This window comes from Caretta caretta, chromosome 2 (assembly GCF_965140235.1).
Source record: "Caretta caretta isolate rCarCar2 chromosome 2, rCarCar1.hap1, whole genome shotgun sequence".
NCBI lineage: Eukaryota > Metazoa > Chordata > Testudines > Cheloniidae > Caretta > Caretta caretta.
The window spans coordinates 91,122,392-91,143,014 of record NC_134207.1 but is presented as its reverse complement, the minus strand read 5'-3'; the positions used below and the strand labels follow the sequence as shown (position 1 = coordinate 91,143,014).

The window sequence follows — 20,623 nt, the reverse complement described above, 5'->3', positions numbered from 1 at the left end:
AAACAATTTATCTATAATGTCATTTCAAACTTCAAGAGCTAAAAGAGGATATGTTGAGTTAAGAACATTGGCCACAATTTCAAGCCCAGGAACCTAAAGTTTAGGTTCCAAAATCCATATTTAGACACAAGAATTAGAAGGAGCTCCTTAAAAAAAAAAAAAAAAAAAAATCATGCCAAGTACTTTCAACTCCCAGCTTCTTGAATGAGAGTGGTAGAAGCTCAGTATTTATGGAAATCAAGACAATAGTGTTTTTCTATCACTAACTCATAAAACACTCCATAGAATGGTCTACAAGATAAACAGGTCTACCACCTTTGAGTTTTGTTCCCAGTTCTACCATATGTTTCCTTACATAACCTTTGGCAAGTCAGTTATCCATTCTGAAAAGAGTATGGACACATTCCACCTAAGCAAACAGGACATTATAGTAGGGGTTTTACCAGATCATGGAGTTTCTTAATTTTTGAAAATTAGCTCCAGCCAGTTTGGAGGCACAAAGTGGAAATATTCTGTAACAATTTTTTTCTTTGCCCTGCTTTATTGACTGAAAGAGAATGTCTAGTTTTCAACAAGCAATTTAACATTTTCTGTTCCTGTTTTTGCAAAATGACGTATGCAAGTCTGGCAAGCCTATTTATAGAGTATTAAAGTTTTGTGGGATGCTGCAATTTATATCGGCACACAAACTTTTAGAAATCATGCAAAATTTTCAAGAAACTGTTTAAACGGTCTTTTAAACTCCAAAGTGTATATAACCTGTTTACTCAATGTTCAGGAAATATTATAGAGACGTGCTACTCCACATAGCTAATGGAAGTGTAGCACAGGGTTAATGTTCGAAGTGGGGGGTCATTTGAGCAAGGGGTTACCAAGATAAAGCCCCCCCCCACAAAAAAAATAAAAATAAAAAATAAATAAAAACAAAAAAACAGCCACCCAGGATTTCATTACAGGCACAGATTCTGGCAAATGTTGAAATCTGAAACCCACCCTGGGCAGAAATCTGAGAAAAAACTGTAAACATTGGAGAAAAATCTGACTGTCACTATTTTTTAATTGTTATTTTGGAGAAATGTCATTTGGGTACAGCAGATAAGAAGGCACTCAAACTATGTTTGAGAAGAAAATAAATTACACACGCAATGCTCACTGGCAAGGGAAGGGTAGGTGGTAGTAGTTGTAGTAACAACAGGGGGAGAAAAGTTTGGTCTGCCTCAAGTGAGGGTGTATTATAGGGAAGGGGAGAAATGGGAATGGATTACAGAAGAAGAAAAAGAAGTTGGGTATTCAGGTAAGGGGAGGGGTTGGAATTAGTGGGAAGGATTGTAGAATGTGAGGGGTACCAAAGGTAGTTGGGGATTTGGGGAAACGGGGGTGGTCAGCCCTGAATTCTCCCCTTCCCTCTGTGTCCAGTGTGACCTGGAGGAGCCCTACCCCACTGCAGGGGCCTGAGCCCCTCTCCCTGCACACTGCATGTTCTGGGATTGGGGGGAACTCTGCTCCTCTTGGGGTGTTTGAACCAGTCTCCTTACCCCCCATGTAAACTGGAACCTGCTGCATGTGTGGTGCCTGAAGATAATGCTAATTTACACATCCGAAACCCAGAAAATAGTTAAGATACACCTCACCCGCATGTGGAGAGGGGAAGGAAGTCCAGAGTGTGTGGGAAGGGCCCATTTAGAAGAGGGACAGTCTGGGTGGGCCTAGAGAAGCCTGGCTGAAATACAGGAAAGAGTCCCAGCTGGGGGGTGGCAGGTTAATGGGAATGAGGGATCCAACTTAGCATCCAGCTCACACTACATAAAGCATGCGAGTCAACCCTCCAGTAAGTTGCTGTCTGATGCGTATACCGTAGCAAACGGCAAGAGACAGCAAGGATCAACATCTTACATGTTAATGGCCTCTACAGTGCTAACCAGTGGCTTAATGGGATGGGAAGGAGAGGGTGAGCTGAAAGTGCTGGCAGTGGGACTACATGTTGTGGGAACTGGATGGAGATATTTTTGATTGAAATAGTATTTTTATTTTGTTACTTAGATTATAATTAATTTTTTTCTTTTTAAAAATAAACCCATTTAAAATGAAATCTGAATTTAATACCAACTATGTTAAGGCCTAAACTTACTATACTCTCTTAAAACATTGAAATAAAAAAAAAATATGCTGAATAGAAGAGCTTCTACCAACAATTTTGAATTAAAGGCTGCTTTACGCTATAAAGAATCAGGGGAAAAACATTTAACTTTTGAGGTCATACTTTATAAATATTGCACAATAGGTCACATACTTTATTAAGGGCTTGTTTTTTTTTTAATAAAAAACATTTTATATGCTCTTTCATGTGTTTAATTAAATTCTGTTACCATCCTAATGCAGCTTGACACAAATTATGAGCAAAAATTTAATCCTCTAGGGAATAAGCAATATATCATTCACCATTTTCTAACATACTAAAAATGTATGATTACAGAGTCTGAAAATATTCAGCTATATAATTGCTTAAATAAATGTATATAGTTATAGAGCATCCTGCTAGGTAGCAAAAAGATATATGAAATTTAGTGTAAAGACTATTTATTTGTAAATCAACGTTTTAATGATTATATCAACTGCTGAGAATGCACTTTTCTTTAGAAAATAACTGAACTAAATGGAAAAGTTGATTAAAATTGAGGATTCAGATCAAGGCTTTTCACTTGGTGATCTAAAACAAGCCACCCCATGTCACCCACTTACACTAACTTTAACTACCACATAATACAAATTGTCAAGATCTTGGGAAACAGATCATGGATGAGATTTCTCTCAACGGCTCTTTTAACCGCTACACATTGCAAACATTTCAAAGTATGGCCATTATCCCCATTCCATTATGACAAAAATGTGAGGGGCAAGAGAACTGAGGAATCACTTAACCATGGGGCCTAGTGGGGAAAAACCAAACAACAAAAAACCACACCATACCACACTGAATTTGGATTATTTCTAACTGCTAGACTGGCCTGCTAGTTGACCTTGGACAAATTACTTAATCTCTCTCTACCTCAGTTTCCCATGTGTAAAATAGGGATAATAAATGTAAAGTTCTTTGAAATCTACTACTGAAAAGTACTATATAAAAATTAGGTCTGCTCATTATTACCTAGCCACAATAGCACACCAACTGCAAATCTAGTTAAGAACTACAACCACCTAAATCGCCATTAACGCCTACCAACAAAGACTTCTGTTTGTTAAAAAAAACAAAAAGAAACCCTAGGAAATAAAATGGCAAAAGACTTCATTAATACAGAGTTACAGTTGCCTGGTGATAGCTTGTGCCCTTCCAGAACATCGAGTTCTGCAACATTCAGCTCTATGTATCTTGGTTTTCAGAAGTGCAACCTTAACTCTGCCTTCTTTGAATGATGATCCAAAACACCCATAGTCACAATATGTCTTTCCACTATAATGGATGGACGCTACCTGAACCTGATGTACACTCTTGCTATGGGTATTGTCCAGAGTGACGTGGGGTATGAGAGTAATCTGGATTTAATTATGGGTAGGGGGAAACACAGATTAAGGGGATATCCTGCATGAGTCTACTCCCCTGACAGAATACCATATTTGTAAAAAATAACAACCACTTCATAATTTTTTACAACCCATTCATGCAGGATATCACCTAAATCTACGTTTTCCCCTACTCATAATTAAATCCAGATTACTCTCATGTCCAGTGTGACGTGGGGTAACACCCATATCAAGATGGCCCAGTGCCCTAATACTTATACAACCGGCAAAATTCTGTATTGAAATGGCTGTTCACTGGTTGGTAGGAAAGGAGTTAATTGTTTTAGTCTTCTGGCAATTGACAGGTGCTCAAGATTCCCCCCCCAAAAAAAATCACAATTATTATCCTTTGAGATCATCTCAGCAGAGAAGCTGAAGACTGATTTGCATGAAATCTGACTACCTTCCTACCATCAGAAGACCCCTCTGTAGCTGTGACTTCATTGGGGGGGGAGGGAGGGGGAGGGAGGAGGGAAGGGAAGAAGTGTGTTCTTAACACAAGTTACCTAACTCGATGTACAATGCTAGTGAAGAGAAGGCAGGTTAGTTTTCACACACTACAGCTCACTTCACCAAATGCATCCGATGAAGTAAGATGTAGCTCAGGAAAGCTTATGCTCAAATAAATTTGTTAATCTCTAAGGTGCCACAAGTACTCCTTTTCTTTTTGCGAATACAGACTAACAGGGCTGCTAATTGGAAACCTGAAATTTACAAGTTGCTCTTGCTGTCCATAATGCCTTAAAAAGACATGGAAGTCTAGCTAACAGGCTCCAAAAGGCAATTCCTTTAATCTGGAATGCATCCTTTTGCATCAGAATTTCAAAGAAAACTGAAGGCAGTCATATCCTGCAATGTACCTGAGACTCTATGGATCAGGATCTCTTTTTTGCCAACTGTAAAGTGTCCGAGTCATTTGTCAAGGCTCAGATGTCACACAATTTTAGTAACTATGAAAATATTTTGTGTATTTTCCCTTGCGAGAAGAGATCCCACATGATTTTGATTTGTACGTGATATGGGAAGCACCATGCGATGACAGTGTAACAGCACTTGAATACTGAAGAAGGGAAACTCAGTCATTGCTTCTCATTTCCAGTGTGGCATTACATCCACTTGTAGTGCCATTAATGTCAGCGTCTGTGGAAAGATCAGTCTGTTCAGAAAAGTTTAAGACAAACATTGCATGTGCTTCTCCGAAGACCAATTTGGGCAGCTCAACGGTTTGTACTACAATAAGGACAAACTCAAATTTAAAGAGCTTTCAAAATCTGGCATCATCTCCTGGCTCTAGCAAAATAAAATAATAAATAATACCTGTTTGGGGGTAAGGGGGTGCCCAAGATTCTCAGCCCCCAACCTCCTAGCTGTGGGAGTGGGAAAAATTCTGTGATTTAGACAGTTTTAGGCTTGTTACAAAAAATAGAGCTTTAACTTTTGATTCTCAATATCTAGCTTCATTAAATAAATTATTGCCTGAACCCTACCTTAGTTTCCTACAACTGTGAAAATTAAAACTAATACAATAAATGCTTAGAACCCATGATTTTGGGCTACTGAAGAAATTAAAATTTTAAAAGTATTTACAAATAAGTCTATACTATCCACCAAAAGGCTAAAAAAAATTTAAAAATAAAAATTCTGTCAAGCTTAAAAACAAGTAATGCCCACATTTCATTGGAACTGATCCAATAAGCTCTGCACAAATCACTGAAAATTTCCAGTTTTAGCTGATTAGAGTATCTACTAAAACCAATAGTTTGGCACTATTTTCTTTTAGAGTTAGTGCATTGTACTGTTTCATTTTATGTTATGAAGACAATCCGTGTCTTTGTGAGACACATTACAATATTAATATAATAGTGACAGCCACAGCTAACGAGCATGAATATTGCACACATTTTATGTCCAAGTACTTTTGCTGTACTCAGTCAGCAAACTGAACACATCAACAACAAGTCATTTCTACAAAGATTTGAAATTTTCCTCAATAAATTCATTTTCCAACGTACCTATACTAAATACATTATATTCTGTGATGCCCAAAAGCTCCAGATTTACAAAATGCATATGAATGAACAAGTTATTCCTTCGTCTACATATTCTCAGTGTGTCCTGTCTTCTCTATGAGGTCTTTTAGGTTGTAAATTCTTTAGGGAAGGAAAACTGTTTTTTGTAGTACTAATCTGGGGAGTTCCATATCACTTTATGGATTTCTTTGAGGAAATATTATTCCACCTTATCACTAGGTTTCAAATTGCAAATTTCTACTAACCGTTTACAGTTTATGACCAAGCCTCTGCCTCACTAACCCAACGTTGTTACTTCCAACCTTTGAGTTAAAAAATACTCACTCACTCCGATATATTTTGGGACCTTGGCTGACATATCCTGTAACAAATCATAAAACATCTTTTTCCTCATCTGGCTTTTTTGTTGGTACATAATACTGTATGACAGAGTTTGGGGAAAAAAACCTCTAATCTGAAAATGAGCTCTAATAATTCTCTCTTTGACTGATTCCCACTCAGTCAGTGCGCTTGCTCTGCTTCATCTGACATCAGGATTGCTATGCCACCTTCATGTCTACCATCCCCATTCCTGGAGCAGACGATATTGGCAAAGACCATCATCTTCAATTTTGTGAGGGTGAAGTTAAAAAGAGGATGAAGAAGGTTAAAAGAAGACAGACCATCAACAGTGCACAACTAAAAGATCCAAACACAACAAGGATGCAACGTGACTTCTATGACAAGTTAATATGGATACCATCAGAAAAAGAGGGCAAACTAGAGAAACATTACACTGAAGAACAGAGAAAGCAGCCAAATCCATCAACATGACACTCGGAAGCCTGAACTGACCAGCACAAGACTGAAATGGACATATACCTGGGGGTGCAGGAGCATAATGAAGGGGGGAAAAAAGCAAAACCCAACATTTATCTTGTGTAATTCCAAGCACATCACAAGGATGTAAGCAATAGTAATAGCCAAGTGTATCCCATTTTTAAAATGGGACAAGAAATAGCAAGTCCATAGCAGGTTCAACATTTCCAGTCAGACACTTACAACAGCATACGCTTGCATTTTGTAGCACAAATGTCCAACAGTTGAAGAAAAAAAAAATCAACTTTACTCACCACTGATTGTGTGTAGTGGATTTTTGAAGCTTGAAGCCTCTGACATGTAGGAATGTGATATTTTAGAACACTTTTGAAGTCTAGTCAGTCAGCACTCCTGTTGCAAAAAATCTATTTTACATTGCAAGTATCTTAATGCCACACATCTGATATTCACTGACCTTTCTTAAAGAAATCTACATTGTAAAGCTACTGCATTCTAACTCCAAATTCCATTGAAGCCCATTATAAACTCACTTCTAAGGTCACAGAAAGACTGGGTCTCCATAACTGGAAGGGTGATGTTGCAGCAGAGTTGTTTAACACCTTGTGCAAAATTCACCCCACCTTTTAAAGAAGGCAGGGGGAAGCAAATTGTTCCATATTATACATTTGCTCCAAAGGACAAGATTCTATCGTCTATGCCTTCTGCAATGTATTACAGACTTCATTCTTCCTATTGGAAAAACCTTATTATCCTATCAAAATGTGTCAGAAATGAGATATGGAATATCTCTTTGAAGATATCTCTTTCCCTTTGAAGATTACAATAGAAACACTATGCACAGAGAATCGTGTTCTGATTTATTTTTACTGCAAATATTCTCAAGCTTGTTGCTTATCTCCACTGTGTGTACTAAACCATACCATGAATGGAATGTTTTCCTTCCTCAGTTTTAAGAGGCCAGTTGGACAATGATCTTGGATATGTTTCTCAGAAGAGCTGTTTCCTTCTTAGAGAGACATTATCAACTTAACCGCCCCCAAACATGTCTAAAAGTTTCATATCTGCTATAAATTTCAATACCCAATAGAACTAGAATTGAAAGAAGTTACCAAAACATGCCCTATTTTCCCCAATTTGTTTACTTTATGTATTTAAACCAGCTTCACTGTTCCCATGTATAAATTATAAAACATCAACCAGGTAAGAGAAAAAGCCTTAGAATTAAAAAACAAAACACAAAATCAAAAACGGGTTATTTAGAGTGCTCTGGCCATAACTGGAATTTTTGGTGAATTTAAAAACATTTATGTTGATAGTCATTTTGAGGTGTAGTTAAAGGAGACGATCAAACATTTACACTGGAAGATATTACCTAATGTCATGCCTCGATGTTCTTACATTCAAAGATGGGGTCTTGTCTTTTGATGGTTTGCATGCAAAGACTAAACATCACACAGGCAGACACAAAAAATGCTGAGAACAGAAATACAGAATTTATTTAATACTGCCTATCAGTTCTGATCCCACTCTTTGAAGCCCCATACAAACATTGAATTATCTCTGCTTAGACATTCTGCTTAATGCAGTTTATCAAGTATCTTAAATCCCTGACCTTGTAACTTTAGTCTTATGTGCAGAAGCAGCATTAAAGGGATTTTAACATATACATGTGCAATATTAAAAGAATATTAATCACTGCTAATCAACTTGCTTTGCAAGGATATTCTTACAGATTTCACCCTTCACTGCCTTGTTTTCAACTGAGAAAAATATAAGAACAAAGTATAAGATATGGTAGATGGTAAATATTAGATTGTCTCAAGTAATTGCTCTACAAAGGCCAAATTCATTCCTGATCTAGAGCAATTGAGGGAAATAAGTGGGATTTACACCAGAACTGAATTTAGCCTCAACTTCCTACTTCCCTTCCCTACGCTGTGGGTTATTTGGGAATTTTTTGGGGGGTGGGGGAGGGGGAGGATGAAGGCTAAGCCTCTTATTGTCTTAAGAAATAACTTTTGTTCTAACAATTTCCTTTGGGCACTAAGGTAAAACTCATAATGCTGAATCACAAAATTCAATCTCATAATGCTGCAACAAACAAACAATTACAGGTCATGAGACAGAAAACAAGCTTGTGACTGACAGAGACCTTCTGTCTGTGGAATTAAAAGATATACTGCCTGGTACTATTGTTCTATCAAACGAAGAATCTACAGCATTTTTAAAATTAAAAAAAAATGCAAGTAATTCGAAGCTGAAAATTCTATTTACTGCAAAGGAGGATTGTTTGCTTTATTTTAAAAAATGTTAATGAAGTACATTCTCTCCTTGATATAGAACCCTGTATGCTAAGAGAAGGGGACTGAAATTTTAAAATTCTAGTCCTGACCCTGTCACCACCTGCAGTGTGATCTTGGTTAAGAAGCATCTGTTCTGTGTCTCAGTTTACTCAGGTTTAAAACGGAGTCAATATGTTTGGAGCATGAAAAATACATTCATCCTGTGGAAAGTGACAATTTCTTCAGTTGTTTGTTTCCTTTTAAAGAATACTTATTTCTTTATAGGTGGAAATCAAGCTTTCTAAATGTTAAATGATGCAATGCTAACTTCAGCTGACTACAGACAGCTCAAGTGCCTCTGCTCAGGACTTCAGCATCAATAGAAGGAAGTTAGCAAAACTGGTAAGTCTCATTGCTGCTACTCAGAACCTTGGGACAGCAGAGCTGCTGAAGAGAATCATTTCACTGTCATTCTGCTGCTCGGTAAAGCAATGATCAGCAGCAGAGGCAAACAAATAGAATATTCACAGGCATATACCACCAAAATAAGGTTGAGGGAAAGACTGAGAAAAGATATCTTATGCCATTGCAGTCAGGAGGTTCTGAATTTTAGAGAAGAGGAAAAGATTATTATTCCTTCCTTACACCACCCACGTGATGCATCGAGTTGTTCCTTATCAGCCTAATGATTTGGTGCCTGATAAACTTGAACCAAATAATAAAAATTTCAGCACTTCCTCTTTCCCACAAGCTGGCCTGGGTGCTGAGTTTCTCACCAGAGAATTGCCCTGAAAGCTCACTTTACTTATCTTTTGTATCAATTTAAGTCTAGAAGTTGTATGATAAATTTCTATAAAGCTCCCTCAAAAATGTGGGGCAGTTTAATTTATGAAATGTGATGCTAGAATGAAAAAGGCACTATGGAGTATTACAAACATTACAATTATTTGGACACATCTAGAGGGAAAAATATATGCATGATTGAAATACCACATGAGGGCCTCTATTAGATAGGGAGAAAGTTTTAAAACATTGTTAAAAAAAAAATCAGCACCCTTCTCCTGAATCATTCTTCTATAAGTTGTAAGCTTTATGTAAATTTAAATTTACATCCCAAACACTACCTTAAATATTTTAAACCCACTTTACAGTCTTAGCTACTGAAAACTGTACAAAAAGCAATACAATAGGGCATCAGATTTTCATGCTAACTTGTCTATTTTGACATTTTTAGGAAATTACTTATGCAGAGGTCTGAATCCATAGCATACGCTCCTGATTATAGGGTCTGTCTCTTCAGAGCAGATATTGCTCCCTTCCACATGCACTAAGAGTGGAGAAGACTTAAAAAAAAAAAAAAAAAAAAATTAGAACATTTTTAAAAAGAAAAACAGGCCAAAGAAAAGTTTGAGATAGGTTAATAATTAGGCAAGGGTTGAGTACAAGTAATCAGTGGCCAAAAGCAAAAGAGAAACTAACAACAGTTAGATCAAGAATCAGTTTGAGTAGCTTACACAAATTAAAAAGAAACTAAAATCATGTGCACCTATCACTGTCCTGAGCACACTACTTATTGGGTTTTTTTGTTTGTTTTTTTTTTAAATCCTTAATGTGGGTCTTCCAGTTAGGTTGTAAGCTCTTCAGGACAAGGACCACCACCTCCTCTCCTCTGTTTGTATAGCACTTAGCATAATCTCGTAAAGCACAGCATTTGGTAAGCTGTGAGAATGACATGAAAGATTTGGTTGTTTTAAAAGCCATCTGCTTTAATATGTGGTAGAATACATAACAGACCTTTAACTTAGGAAATTCTGTTCCTGAAACTTGTACGTTCAGGCCTACATTATAATTGCCTACATACAATGGGTCCTGAATCTATCAGCACAAAACAATAAGATAATTGGTCTAATAACACAACATGCAGTGCTCTACCAACAAGAATGTGTGATTAATATTCCACAGAATGTCAGACATGATGCTCCAATTAATCCAGTTACAGCACATGCTATCACTTTCTAGCAGTACAGAAGTTTATAACAAGCATAACAATACAGTCAGAGATTTTTTTAAGTAGGCATGTACTAAAGGGGCCAACTTCTGGCTTAACAATGAGAGTCCACACCTATATTTGCACTAAAGAAGAGGACGGACAATTACAGATTTTAAAAACAGACCTTTTTTAAATTAAAAAAAAATTTCATGGTTTGTCTTTAAAAAGAAGTTCAAAATTTAATTTGAAATTATGACAGTGTTAAATTATAAACTTAGTTTAATCATTTAATTAAAAAATGCTGCATCTATAACCCCCATCCAAATTTTAATGAGTTAAAGAGTGCTGCTTTTTTAATAATATACAGAATCGAGGGGAAATATCTTTAACTTCTGGGGTTAACTCAAGCTTTATAAAGATATCACAAAATAAACATCTATATTATTTTATTTTGAGTCTTTACAACTGAGTCAATACTGGTATTTACAATTTTTTTTCCAACTGTAACAGCTTTCCGTTTCTCTTGTGCAGAAAAGCTTTTCTTTTGATTACTTGGTTTCAGTTTAGCTAACAGGTGCTAAGAAAACATGTTCATCATTCGGATTAGTTTCCTTCAAAGTTGAGGAATGAATTCAGAGTTGAAAAACCATGAAAGCTTGTTTTTGTTCTTCCAATATATGAATAAAAACTGGGTGGGAGACGATGACAGTTACTAGTCAGTTAGCCAGGGTCTAACTCATTGCCATATTCAGGGTCAGGAAGGAATTTTCTCCCAGATCAGATGGGCAGAGACCTCAGGGTTTCCGCTTTTCTCTGCGGCATGGGGTCTGGGTCACTTCCTGGTTTGAACTAGAGTGAGGGCTTGTCTACACAGATGCTACTTACATGGACGAGAGGGTTCTCTGTTTACAGTTGCCAAGCCTCCAGGATTATCCTGGAGTCTCCAGGAATTAATGATTAATCTTTAATGAAAGATTGTCATGTGATGAAACCTCCAGGAATACGCCCAACCAAAACTGACAACCCTATCCCCCATCAGCATAAGTAATACACTTCCTGAGGGACAGTAGCTAGGTCAACAAGCGAATTCTCCCATCAACCTAGCGCTGTGTATGCTGGGGGCTAGGTTGGTTTAATTGTGTCGCTCAGGCGTGTGGATTTTTTCCCCACACCTCTGAGTGATGTAGTTATACCAACCTAATTTTATAGTGTAGACTGGGCCAAAGTGGTAGATTTTCTGTAACCTGAAGTCTTTAAATCAAGATTCGAGGACTTCAATAACTTAACCAGAGGTTCTGTGTGGGTGAGGTTCTGTGATCTGCAGGAGATCAGACTAGATGATCACGATGGTCCCTTGCAGCTCTCAAGTCTATTAGTAGAGCCCTGCATGGATGCAAAAACTGTATATGCATGTGATCTGCAAACATCCATGGATATAAAAGCAGATATCCACAGATTTGCGTCTATGAGTCTGAGATTTTAAAAAGGTATTTAGGTGCCCAAAAATATAGACTGGATGGCTAACTCTCAACTCTGATTTCACTAAAAGAAAAGGAGTACTTGTGGCACCTTAGAGACTAACAAATTTAGTTGAGCATAACCTTTCGTGAGCTACAGCTCACTGCATCCGATGAAGTGAGCTCTAGCTCACGAAAGCTTAGGCTCAACTAAATTTGTTAGTCTCTAAGGTGCCACAAGTATTCCTTTTCTTTTTGCGAATACAGAACACGGCTTCTACTCCAAAATCTGATTTCACTGAGAGTTAGGCAGCTAACCTATTTAAGCATTTCTGAAAATCCCACAAGGCATCTATCCGTATCTTTGGACACCTAAATACCTTTGAAAACCTGGCCCATGGTGACCAGAAACAATCCATCAATTCAATATCTATGTCAGTACTATTGCTTCATCAGTTTTAAACACAAAATGTGTTTTCATCAACTTTATTTTCTTGTCTATCCAGTACATTTATTGTAGTTTTATGTAACTAAAAAAAATCCAACGTTAAAATGCTGCTTTTGTACATTAATTGGATGAAAATTGGAATTCAAATACAGCTTAACAACCATAAAAATCATTGCCTAGTAAAAAAAATAAAAATTGATAACCTGAATAAATCTAAGTAAAGCTACACAATTGTTTTAATAAATGTGTATAGATATAATGTATTCTCCTGGAAAGTAAAAAGTACCACCATCTTTATTGTAAAGACCATATTTGGTTGTAAAATCAGCATGTAATGATCATTATGCCAACCAAACAGAATGAACTTAATTTAGGAAAACAGCTACGAAGTACAAATGCAAAACAAGATTAAAAGCAAGTATTTAAATCAACGTTTCAGCTTGATTAAAAAAAAAAATCTGATTTAAATCAATCCACCTTAGCAAAAAACAAAAAACAAGAGGTGTAATTACAACTGTTATTTCAGTGGAACTTTGTGTGTCAGTAACCCCTGAGAACAATGATGTGGGTGAGAACTCACAGCCTTCAATTCTCCATTAATGAATTAGAAATGGAGAGCAAAAGAGATTCTGTGACTAAATAACTCAATAAACATGCACAAATGACTAATGGTACATAAAAGAATCAAATTTGAAGTTCTATTTATAAGTTACTTTATTCAGTTACCAGTCATAACATGCCCAATTTATAATAAAATTGACATCACATGATGTGTCAGAAATTTTATACAAGAACATCTTCATAGAGTCAAAGTTTAAGGGCAGAATGGACCACCAGATAATCAAATCTGACCTCAGGTACATTATAGGCCACTAAACCTTGCACAGCCATCCCTGCAGTAAGCCCAGCAATCAGAATTAGATCAGAGTATTATAAATCCCAGGAGACAAGCTATTATGTGCCACAGGCAAAGAACAAAAAGAACTGAGGTGCACCAATGCATGAGCACTCCACAATTGCAGGACATTAATTTGGAGAGATATGCCCTGATGATCCTATCCCTACCCCACAGTCCCAACACAGTTTCAGAATTATACATTACAGTTTAAACTATTAAAAATGCTGATGAGTTTATCTCCTGAAAGCCTCAAGGTGGCCACGAATTTTTCACATGATAAAAATGTTAAAGAAAGAAAAAACAACCCACCAACACACACAAGATTTGCAATTAGAAAAAAAATTTAAACATACACATTTAAGACTTTCAGCAATCATAATTTACATATCCAATGACAGAAGTCTCTGACTGGTTTCAGTTAATTTCTTCTATTTAAGAATTATTGCACAAAATAGGGCTGCATGCCTCTAGTGAAAAATGTACATACAAAAATAATAAATGTTTATGTATTGTTCTGAATATGTGAAGAGCTATATAAAACAAAGTTTTTATTTATTTTATTCAAGTTCAGTTGGCAAGTGACTTATCTCTCACACCTTTTTTCATTTTTGAATGATAGTGACCCCTTAAAAAGTAATTAATGTAAACCCTGATCTTGCAGCTGGTTCCAGCTCTATGACCCCTTGCATTTACGTAGAGGAACATGGGGTTCACAGATGTGGACCTCATTAAAGGACTCAGGAATTAATGTTAAAATGAGATACCTATTGCATTTGTTCAGAAATATCAAGGAAAAAAAAACACCTTGCTATTATCTCTAAGAGGCTTAAACAATTTTCAGACTTTTTCTAAAACAATACATGATTACTATAAATGAAAGAATAGGGGAATATATTTCTCTATTTTGTTAGTTTCCCATGTGTATCTGACAAAACTTTGTATCTAGCCACTGTCAGGGTGTCTCTTGTATAGCCCATTTCCTTTTTATGTTGATCTTTCACACAGCAGAAGAGAGTATTTTTTTAAAATAGGAAAAGGTGAATGTAAAAGCAAGTATCTTGGTGAGGGGACTTTAGGGGCAGGAAAAGATATATAGCTATTTTAAAGTAGGCCATATTTCAAGTTGATAGTGTCCTTCAATAAAAAAGGATTTTCTATCCACACAACAATATACAAGGAAAGACGTTACGATGTATCAGACAGAGCTTGAACAATATACTTGATATACCTGAAAAAATGAACTGCAAAAGAGGAGAAAAGAATGTTTTGCTGGTTACTGTTTCTTTAGTAGAGACTTTTTAGAAAGGTGGTTTTTTTCAGTTATTAATTTAGACATATAAGCTATTCTCACTTATTCTTTGCTACAGAACCTGAGTAGCGATAGCAACACAAGGCTCCTGCAGCTTTACCTGTCCCAAATGGGGGACAAGACAATGCCAATTTCTTAGGCCCAGATCCTAAAAGATTTACGTACATGCTAAACTTTACATGCTGCAAGTAGTCCCCTTGACTACAGTAGGGCATCACAGTGCATAAAGTTAAGCACATGCTTAAATCTTTGCTAGTTTGGGGCCTATGACAGCAACACACCATCCCCCCTTCCCTAACCTGAGAACAGGAAGAGCTGCAGATTAGACTGCAATTACTACTGAAGTTTTTGAAGTGCTGAGCTAATATTTTTAGTATAGGTAGCAGCTTAGTGGGTGGGAGGAAGAGAAAAAAAACCTGTATCCTTCTTAAAGAGCTTTGTGTTTCTCTGGTTTACTATTTTATTGCCTCCACATTACAGACCACACACTCACTCCACTTATTCACCAGCAATCTTTTGTTCAAACAATGGCTCTTTAGAGGCAGGCCACTGCTTCTTCTGTCCACATTGGTATCAATCACACTGTTTTACAGATCAGAAAAAAAAAAGTCAATTTATCTTAATAGGATATAAATTTTAAAGCTTAAGCATTGAAGCTGAACAGGTGAAGTGTGTGGTAAGGGCCACTTTTATTTTGATATAGCAGTATTGTATTCCAAACAGTAGGAATTTCCCCCCATAATTACCAGCTGTGCTATATATATTACAAACTTCCAGACAATAACCAAGTCTGTAGTTTATTTTTAGAATTTGAGTGATACCGTTCTGGCAAACATCAACTACACCTTAACATAAGGAAGTATCTTGGAGACTGCCATATTACATTATTTATATAGCTGTACAGTAACTGATTCCTTCATTTGACTTTAAAGGGCTGGGGGAACAAAACAAATATACCTATCCACTCTGTAATGCATATAGAGATCCAAGCCAACACATATCTGTATCAAAACAAAACCAAACCAAAAAAAAAAAAAAAAAAGCCCCACAACAACACACCCAGTGTTTCAACACTAACAGAAATTAGAAATTTGTGGTCATGCTCAGGCAGCACCCAAACCCCTTTCCTTGGGCCATTTAAATTTAAAAAACACCACCACCACAAAAAACCCCCAACAACAATAACCCCCCTCCCTGCAGTCTGACTATTCAATTTCCTGTGGGAAATTAGATTGTATTAGATACACTTACAGTATAAAAACCACAGGGGTATTAGCTGGGATTAAGCCTCTAGAGAAGTCTATTAACTAATCTTTGTAAAGATCAAATAGCAAGCAGCACATAGTATTTCCGAAAATACAAGTCACCTTGCAGGGTTGTATTTTGTTTTGTTTTGTGGGGTTTTCGCCCCCCCCCCCTGAAAATAGGTAGTTGAACCACTATCCTTGGAATAAGTATATGCTAGAGGATATACATACCCATACCGAATTACTTTCCCTCATATGCCCTAGTCCTTCCCTAAAATAACCAGTCCATTATTTCCTAGCATTTCAACAGTCAGCCCATTACGAGCTACAAGCCCGTACTACCACTTCCTATTAAGCCATCAGTGGTTCCACACAGTAGCAAAGAGGCGGCTCTTTGACAGATGACATTCTTTATTCAAAGCCATTTTCATCTTTCTTGTATCTGATTTTCGAATTCCTGAGATGCCAGCACAAGCGCCGTTTACTTTTCGGCTAGACAACACAGACAGACACACACCGCATACCACGCACACCTCCTCCCACCAGCTGAAAATGAAGCCTGCTCGCTCCCGCCTCCACATCACTTCTGCTTTGCTGCCTGGGTGGAGCAGCTCGCCTTTTATAGGGCTAGTTACAAATCGCATTCTCCATTGCAAAACCATTTCCAGATCCCCGGAGGAGGTGGGACACAGGGAAGGAGCAGAAAAGGTGGAAACCTGGCTGGGGGAGAGAGAAAGGGGGCCAGCAACCGGGGGGGGGGGGGTGGGAGAAGGGAGACAGGGGGAAGCAGAGCTGTGGAGAGAAGAGAAGACAGAGGGAGAGGAAGTAGAAGGACGAGACAAAGGAGGGACTATGGGGGACGCCAGAAGGGCTGGCGGGGAGCCCGGCTGGGCACCTGCCGGCCGGGGGCGGCCCGGCTCCCCCTCGCACACGTACCCAGCAGCAGCAGCCGGTGCGTTTGTTTATACTCCCGCTTCTGCTCCTTCAGCACCCGGTCGATGCTCTTGCTGACTTTCCTCGCCTCCTTCTCCGCCTCCCGCTCCTCCAGGCGAAGCTTCTCCCAGGGTCTCTGCAGCGCGGCCGGCTGAGGCGGCTGCCGGGGCTGTCTGCCGCCGCTGCCGGGTTTGGCCAGCGGCGGCTGCTCCGGGGCCGCCCCGTTGCCGCCTCCGTTCTGCAGCAGCAGCAGCGGCGGCGGCGGCCCGTCCGCCTCTCCCCGGAGCTTGTCTGCAGGGTGGAGCGAGCCCCCGGCCCCCGGCTGCCCGCAGCAGCTGCCTCCCCGCAGGGCCCCGAGCGGCTGCGGCTGGGGGGCCGTGTGCTCGGCGGGCTGCTCGGGCTCCGAAGCGGCGCTGGAAATGGAGCCGCCTCCGCCGGGGTCCCCGAAGAGCCGCGGGCGCAGACTGTAGCAGAGCCCCATGGCTAGGTCCCCCTCCCGGGGACGGGCTCTAGCGCGGCGGGGCTGGGCTGGCCTCAGCGCTCGCCGCTGGCCCTGCGCTGCCGGGGTCCGGGCGGGGAGGGGGCGGCGGGGAACCCCTCACGGCCCCGTCGGGCCATCTTGCATTTTCCTCCTCGACTCCAGGCGGCTCCTCTGCTCAGATCACCTGACACGGAGCTGCCACTGCCGCCGCGTCCACCTTACCGTAAATACCCCAGCGCAAGCCCACCGCGCAGGCACAGAGCGGCGGGGAGGGGAGGCCTGACAGGCTCACAGCCATCGCCTCCCACAGATCCTGACAGCTATCCCCTCTCACGTCACAGCCCCCACCGGCTGCCCCCCCACACGTCGCCCGCTCCTCCCTGCTCAGAGCCGTCTTCTCAGCCCCCCCCCCCACCCCGGACCGTGTTATCGCGCATCCCTTCCCTCACACACACAGCCCCCCACCCCCTTCCCCTACTCCGGACAGAGACACCCTCTGTAAACTTCCTCCTCAGACTTATCCTCCTTCTTCCTTTATACACGCACCCCTCACCCCTTCCCTTACACCCAGACACCCTCCATGAACTTCCTCCCCTTCCTCCTTTATACACGCACCCCTCACCCCTTCCTGTACACCCAGACACCCTCCATGAACTTCCTCCCCTTCCTCCTTTGTACACGCACCCCTCACCACTTCCCTTACGCCAGACACTCCGTAAACTTCCTCCTCAGACTTATCCCCCTTCCTCCTTTATACATGCACCCCTCACCCCTTCCCCGTACACCCAGACACCCTCCATAAACTTCCTTCCCAACCCCCCTTCATCACTTACATACCCAGCCATCCCCCTCAAACCTCCTCCCTTATCCAAACATACAACCACCAGCGTCCCTTTTGTCACAACACTTTCCCCTACCCACTCATATATACAACCCCCGTCAGTTGCGTACGCCTCCCAACTTCCTAAACACTCAAAAACCTGCATAGAAACAGGCCTTCCCATCCCACACACCGAGCTCTGCCCCCCAACAGCTGCCTAATGAGGTAAAGCCGTTAGAGGGGCTGGTTGAGGCATGAACCAGTTTACCCTTAACAAAGGATAGAATGATCACCCACATACACTCATTCATACAATCCCCTCATACAGCCACAAGCCGCCCATCTCCATACTCTCAAGTTCCCATACGCTAAAACAAAACCTCCAATCATATACACGCTCAGCTTCCCCCTTCACACAGAGTAATTCTGGAGAGGGACTTCAGACCTGGTGGTGTTAGAAAATAATGAAGAAAATATCTATTCAGATTTGTCCTCTCTCTTGCTCTGTACCCAAATGTTAATTGTAGTACTCTACTACAACTCATACTGCTTCGATTGCTGAATAGAGATGGATGGCACTTAAAGGCAGGCTGTGTCATGTTGAACGATAAGGGTGGCTATACACATAAGAAATCTTGGACAAAGACTACTTTGTCTTCTCACTTAATGTTACAAATATGTCAGATATGCTTTAGCGCAGCTTCTTCCACTCTGTGCATCCTCCACATCTCAATTTTCTACTGTAATATTTAGTGAAATTTTCAATCTGCCTATTAAGAGACCTGTTTGTGTGGGGTAAGGAATGTTTCTAAATTGCAACACTAATGACATAGGTAGAATTCTTAAAATATAAGTTTTATAACTATTTTATGTTAGTTTTAAGAAATATAAGTTTGATATTTATAGTATCAAATAGGATCTCTTGATTTGTTAATGTCTGCAATATAATAGTAATGATTCTCTATACCAGCTAATAACATTTCTCTAGACTTTTTAGTAACCTTGCAGCAGCATGTCAATTTCTTGTCATGTAATATTTTCCCTGACCAATAATATATGAACAGACAACTCTATTTATAGCCTATTTTATTAAGAAGTGGATGAAGCTAGTGTCTCTATTCCTTAGTGATGAGACCAAGTTGGCAACAGTTTTTGGATAAGAGAAAGGGAGTTGTATTTATGAAAGATCTTTCCATGTCCAACAATTTAATTAACATCCCTATCAATATATATTTGGGAAGCATTTATAGTCTTGCATTATCTTTCACTGGGAAAAGACAACACGCTGCCATGAAAGAACCTTGTAAAACTGACAATTAACGATTCCATCCTGCACTATATAAACAGAATTTTGCCACTGACTCCATAGTAATAGGATCAGGCCATTGTAGACATTTGGCTGTAATCCCACTCACAGTATTTATCCTTGCACCAAATGAGAACATCTGCCTTATCACCTTGGAATGGAGTGCACTTGTTGCTGTTTCTGTTAAAAATTCTTAATATTTCACCTTTATTATGTAGTTCTTTCTTGCAACTGGTTTCTACAGTACATGACCAACTATATATCAACAACAGGAATTACTTCACCCAGCACTGAAATGCAAGTATATCTAAACTGGAAATCAGTAGGTGTTTTAACAGTCCATAACAGTACACCATATTTTAGGACATAAATTGAATAGTGTTCCAAGTTGAAATTACAGGGGGAATTTCAGTGAGCAGACTGTAATTATCCATCATGGAATCTGGCTAGTTGGGAGTAAGACCCCTATACTCACAAGTGTTATTATATGTTCAATGACCACAGCTTGCCAGTGCATTGGTTTTGTGTCTTCTCCAAAAGATAGAAGAGGGAATTTATAGAAAAAAGTACTATTTCTTTTTTATATCTATTTAAATTAAGGGCCCAAATTAAGGAAGAAAGATACCATTTGAGGGTCCACTTCTTAATTCTTGACTTCACTAAAGTTGACATAACTATCACATGCTTAAAGTTAAGTACATACAAAATATTTGCATGATTAAAGGCTTACTTTTCAAATATGAAAGGAAATTCCAGAATCTAGTAAAATTACTCCTTGCATTTGCCCACCAAAATGTCCCCTTGGCCTAGGATGAATATGTGCAGATCCATTTTCTAGGTGGAGTAAGTGAATATTGGAGCATTTAAGTGATTGGACAATTGGAAAAAGACAAATATACTGCCCATCTTCAAAAAAGGGAAGAAGGAGAATCTGGCATCATCTCAGTCCCTGGAAAAATCATGCAGCAGGTCCTCAAGGAATCCATTTTGAAACACTTGGAGGAGAGGAAGGTGATCAGGAACAGTCAACATGGTTTCACCAAGG

At 39.4% G+C, this 20,623-nt stretch overlaps 1 protein-coding gene across 2 annotated transcripts in view; it reads right to left on the bottom strand.

Annotated features, from left to right (window-relative positions):
* The window catches only part of GNAL (G protein subunit alpha L), a 340,721-nt gene extending 322,952 nt beyond the window's left edge, over positions 1-17,769 (bottom strand). The window contains exon 1 of one of the 2 annotated variants that reach the window (XM_048840218.2): positions 16,975-17,769. In XM_048840218.2, coding sequence (XP_048696175.1) covers positions 16,975-17,452 — 478 coding nt within the window. In that variant the 5' untranslated portion in view covers positions 17,453-17,769. The remainder of the gene's footprint in view (positions 1-16,974) is intronic. The other variant, XM_048840219.2, reaches the window with a different exon arrangement.
* Positions 17,770-20,623: the final 2,854 nt, after the last annotated feature.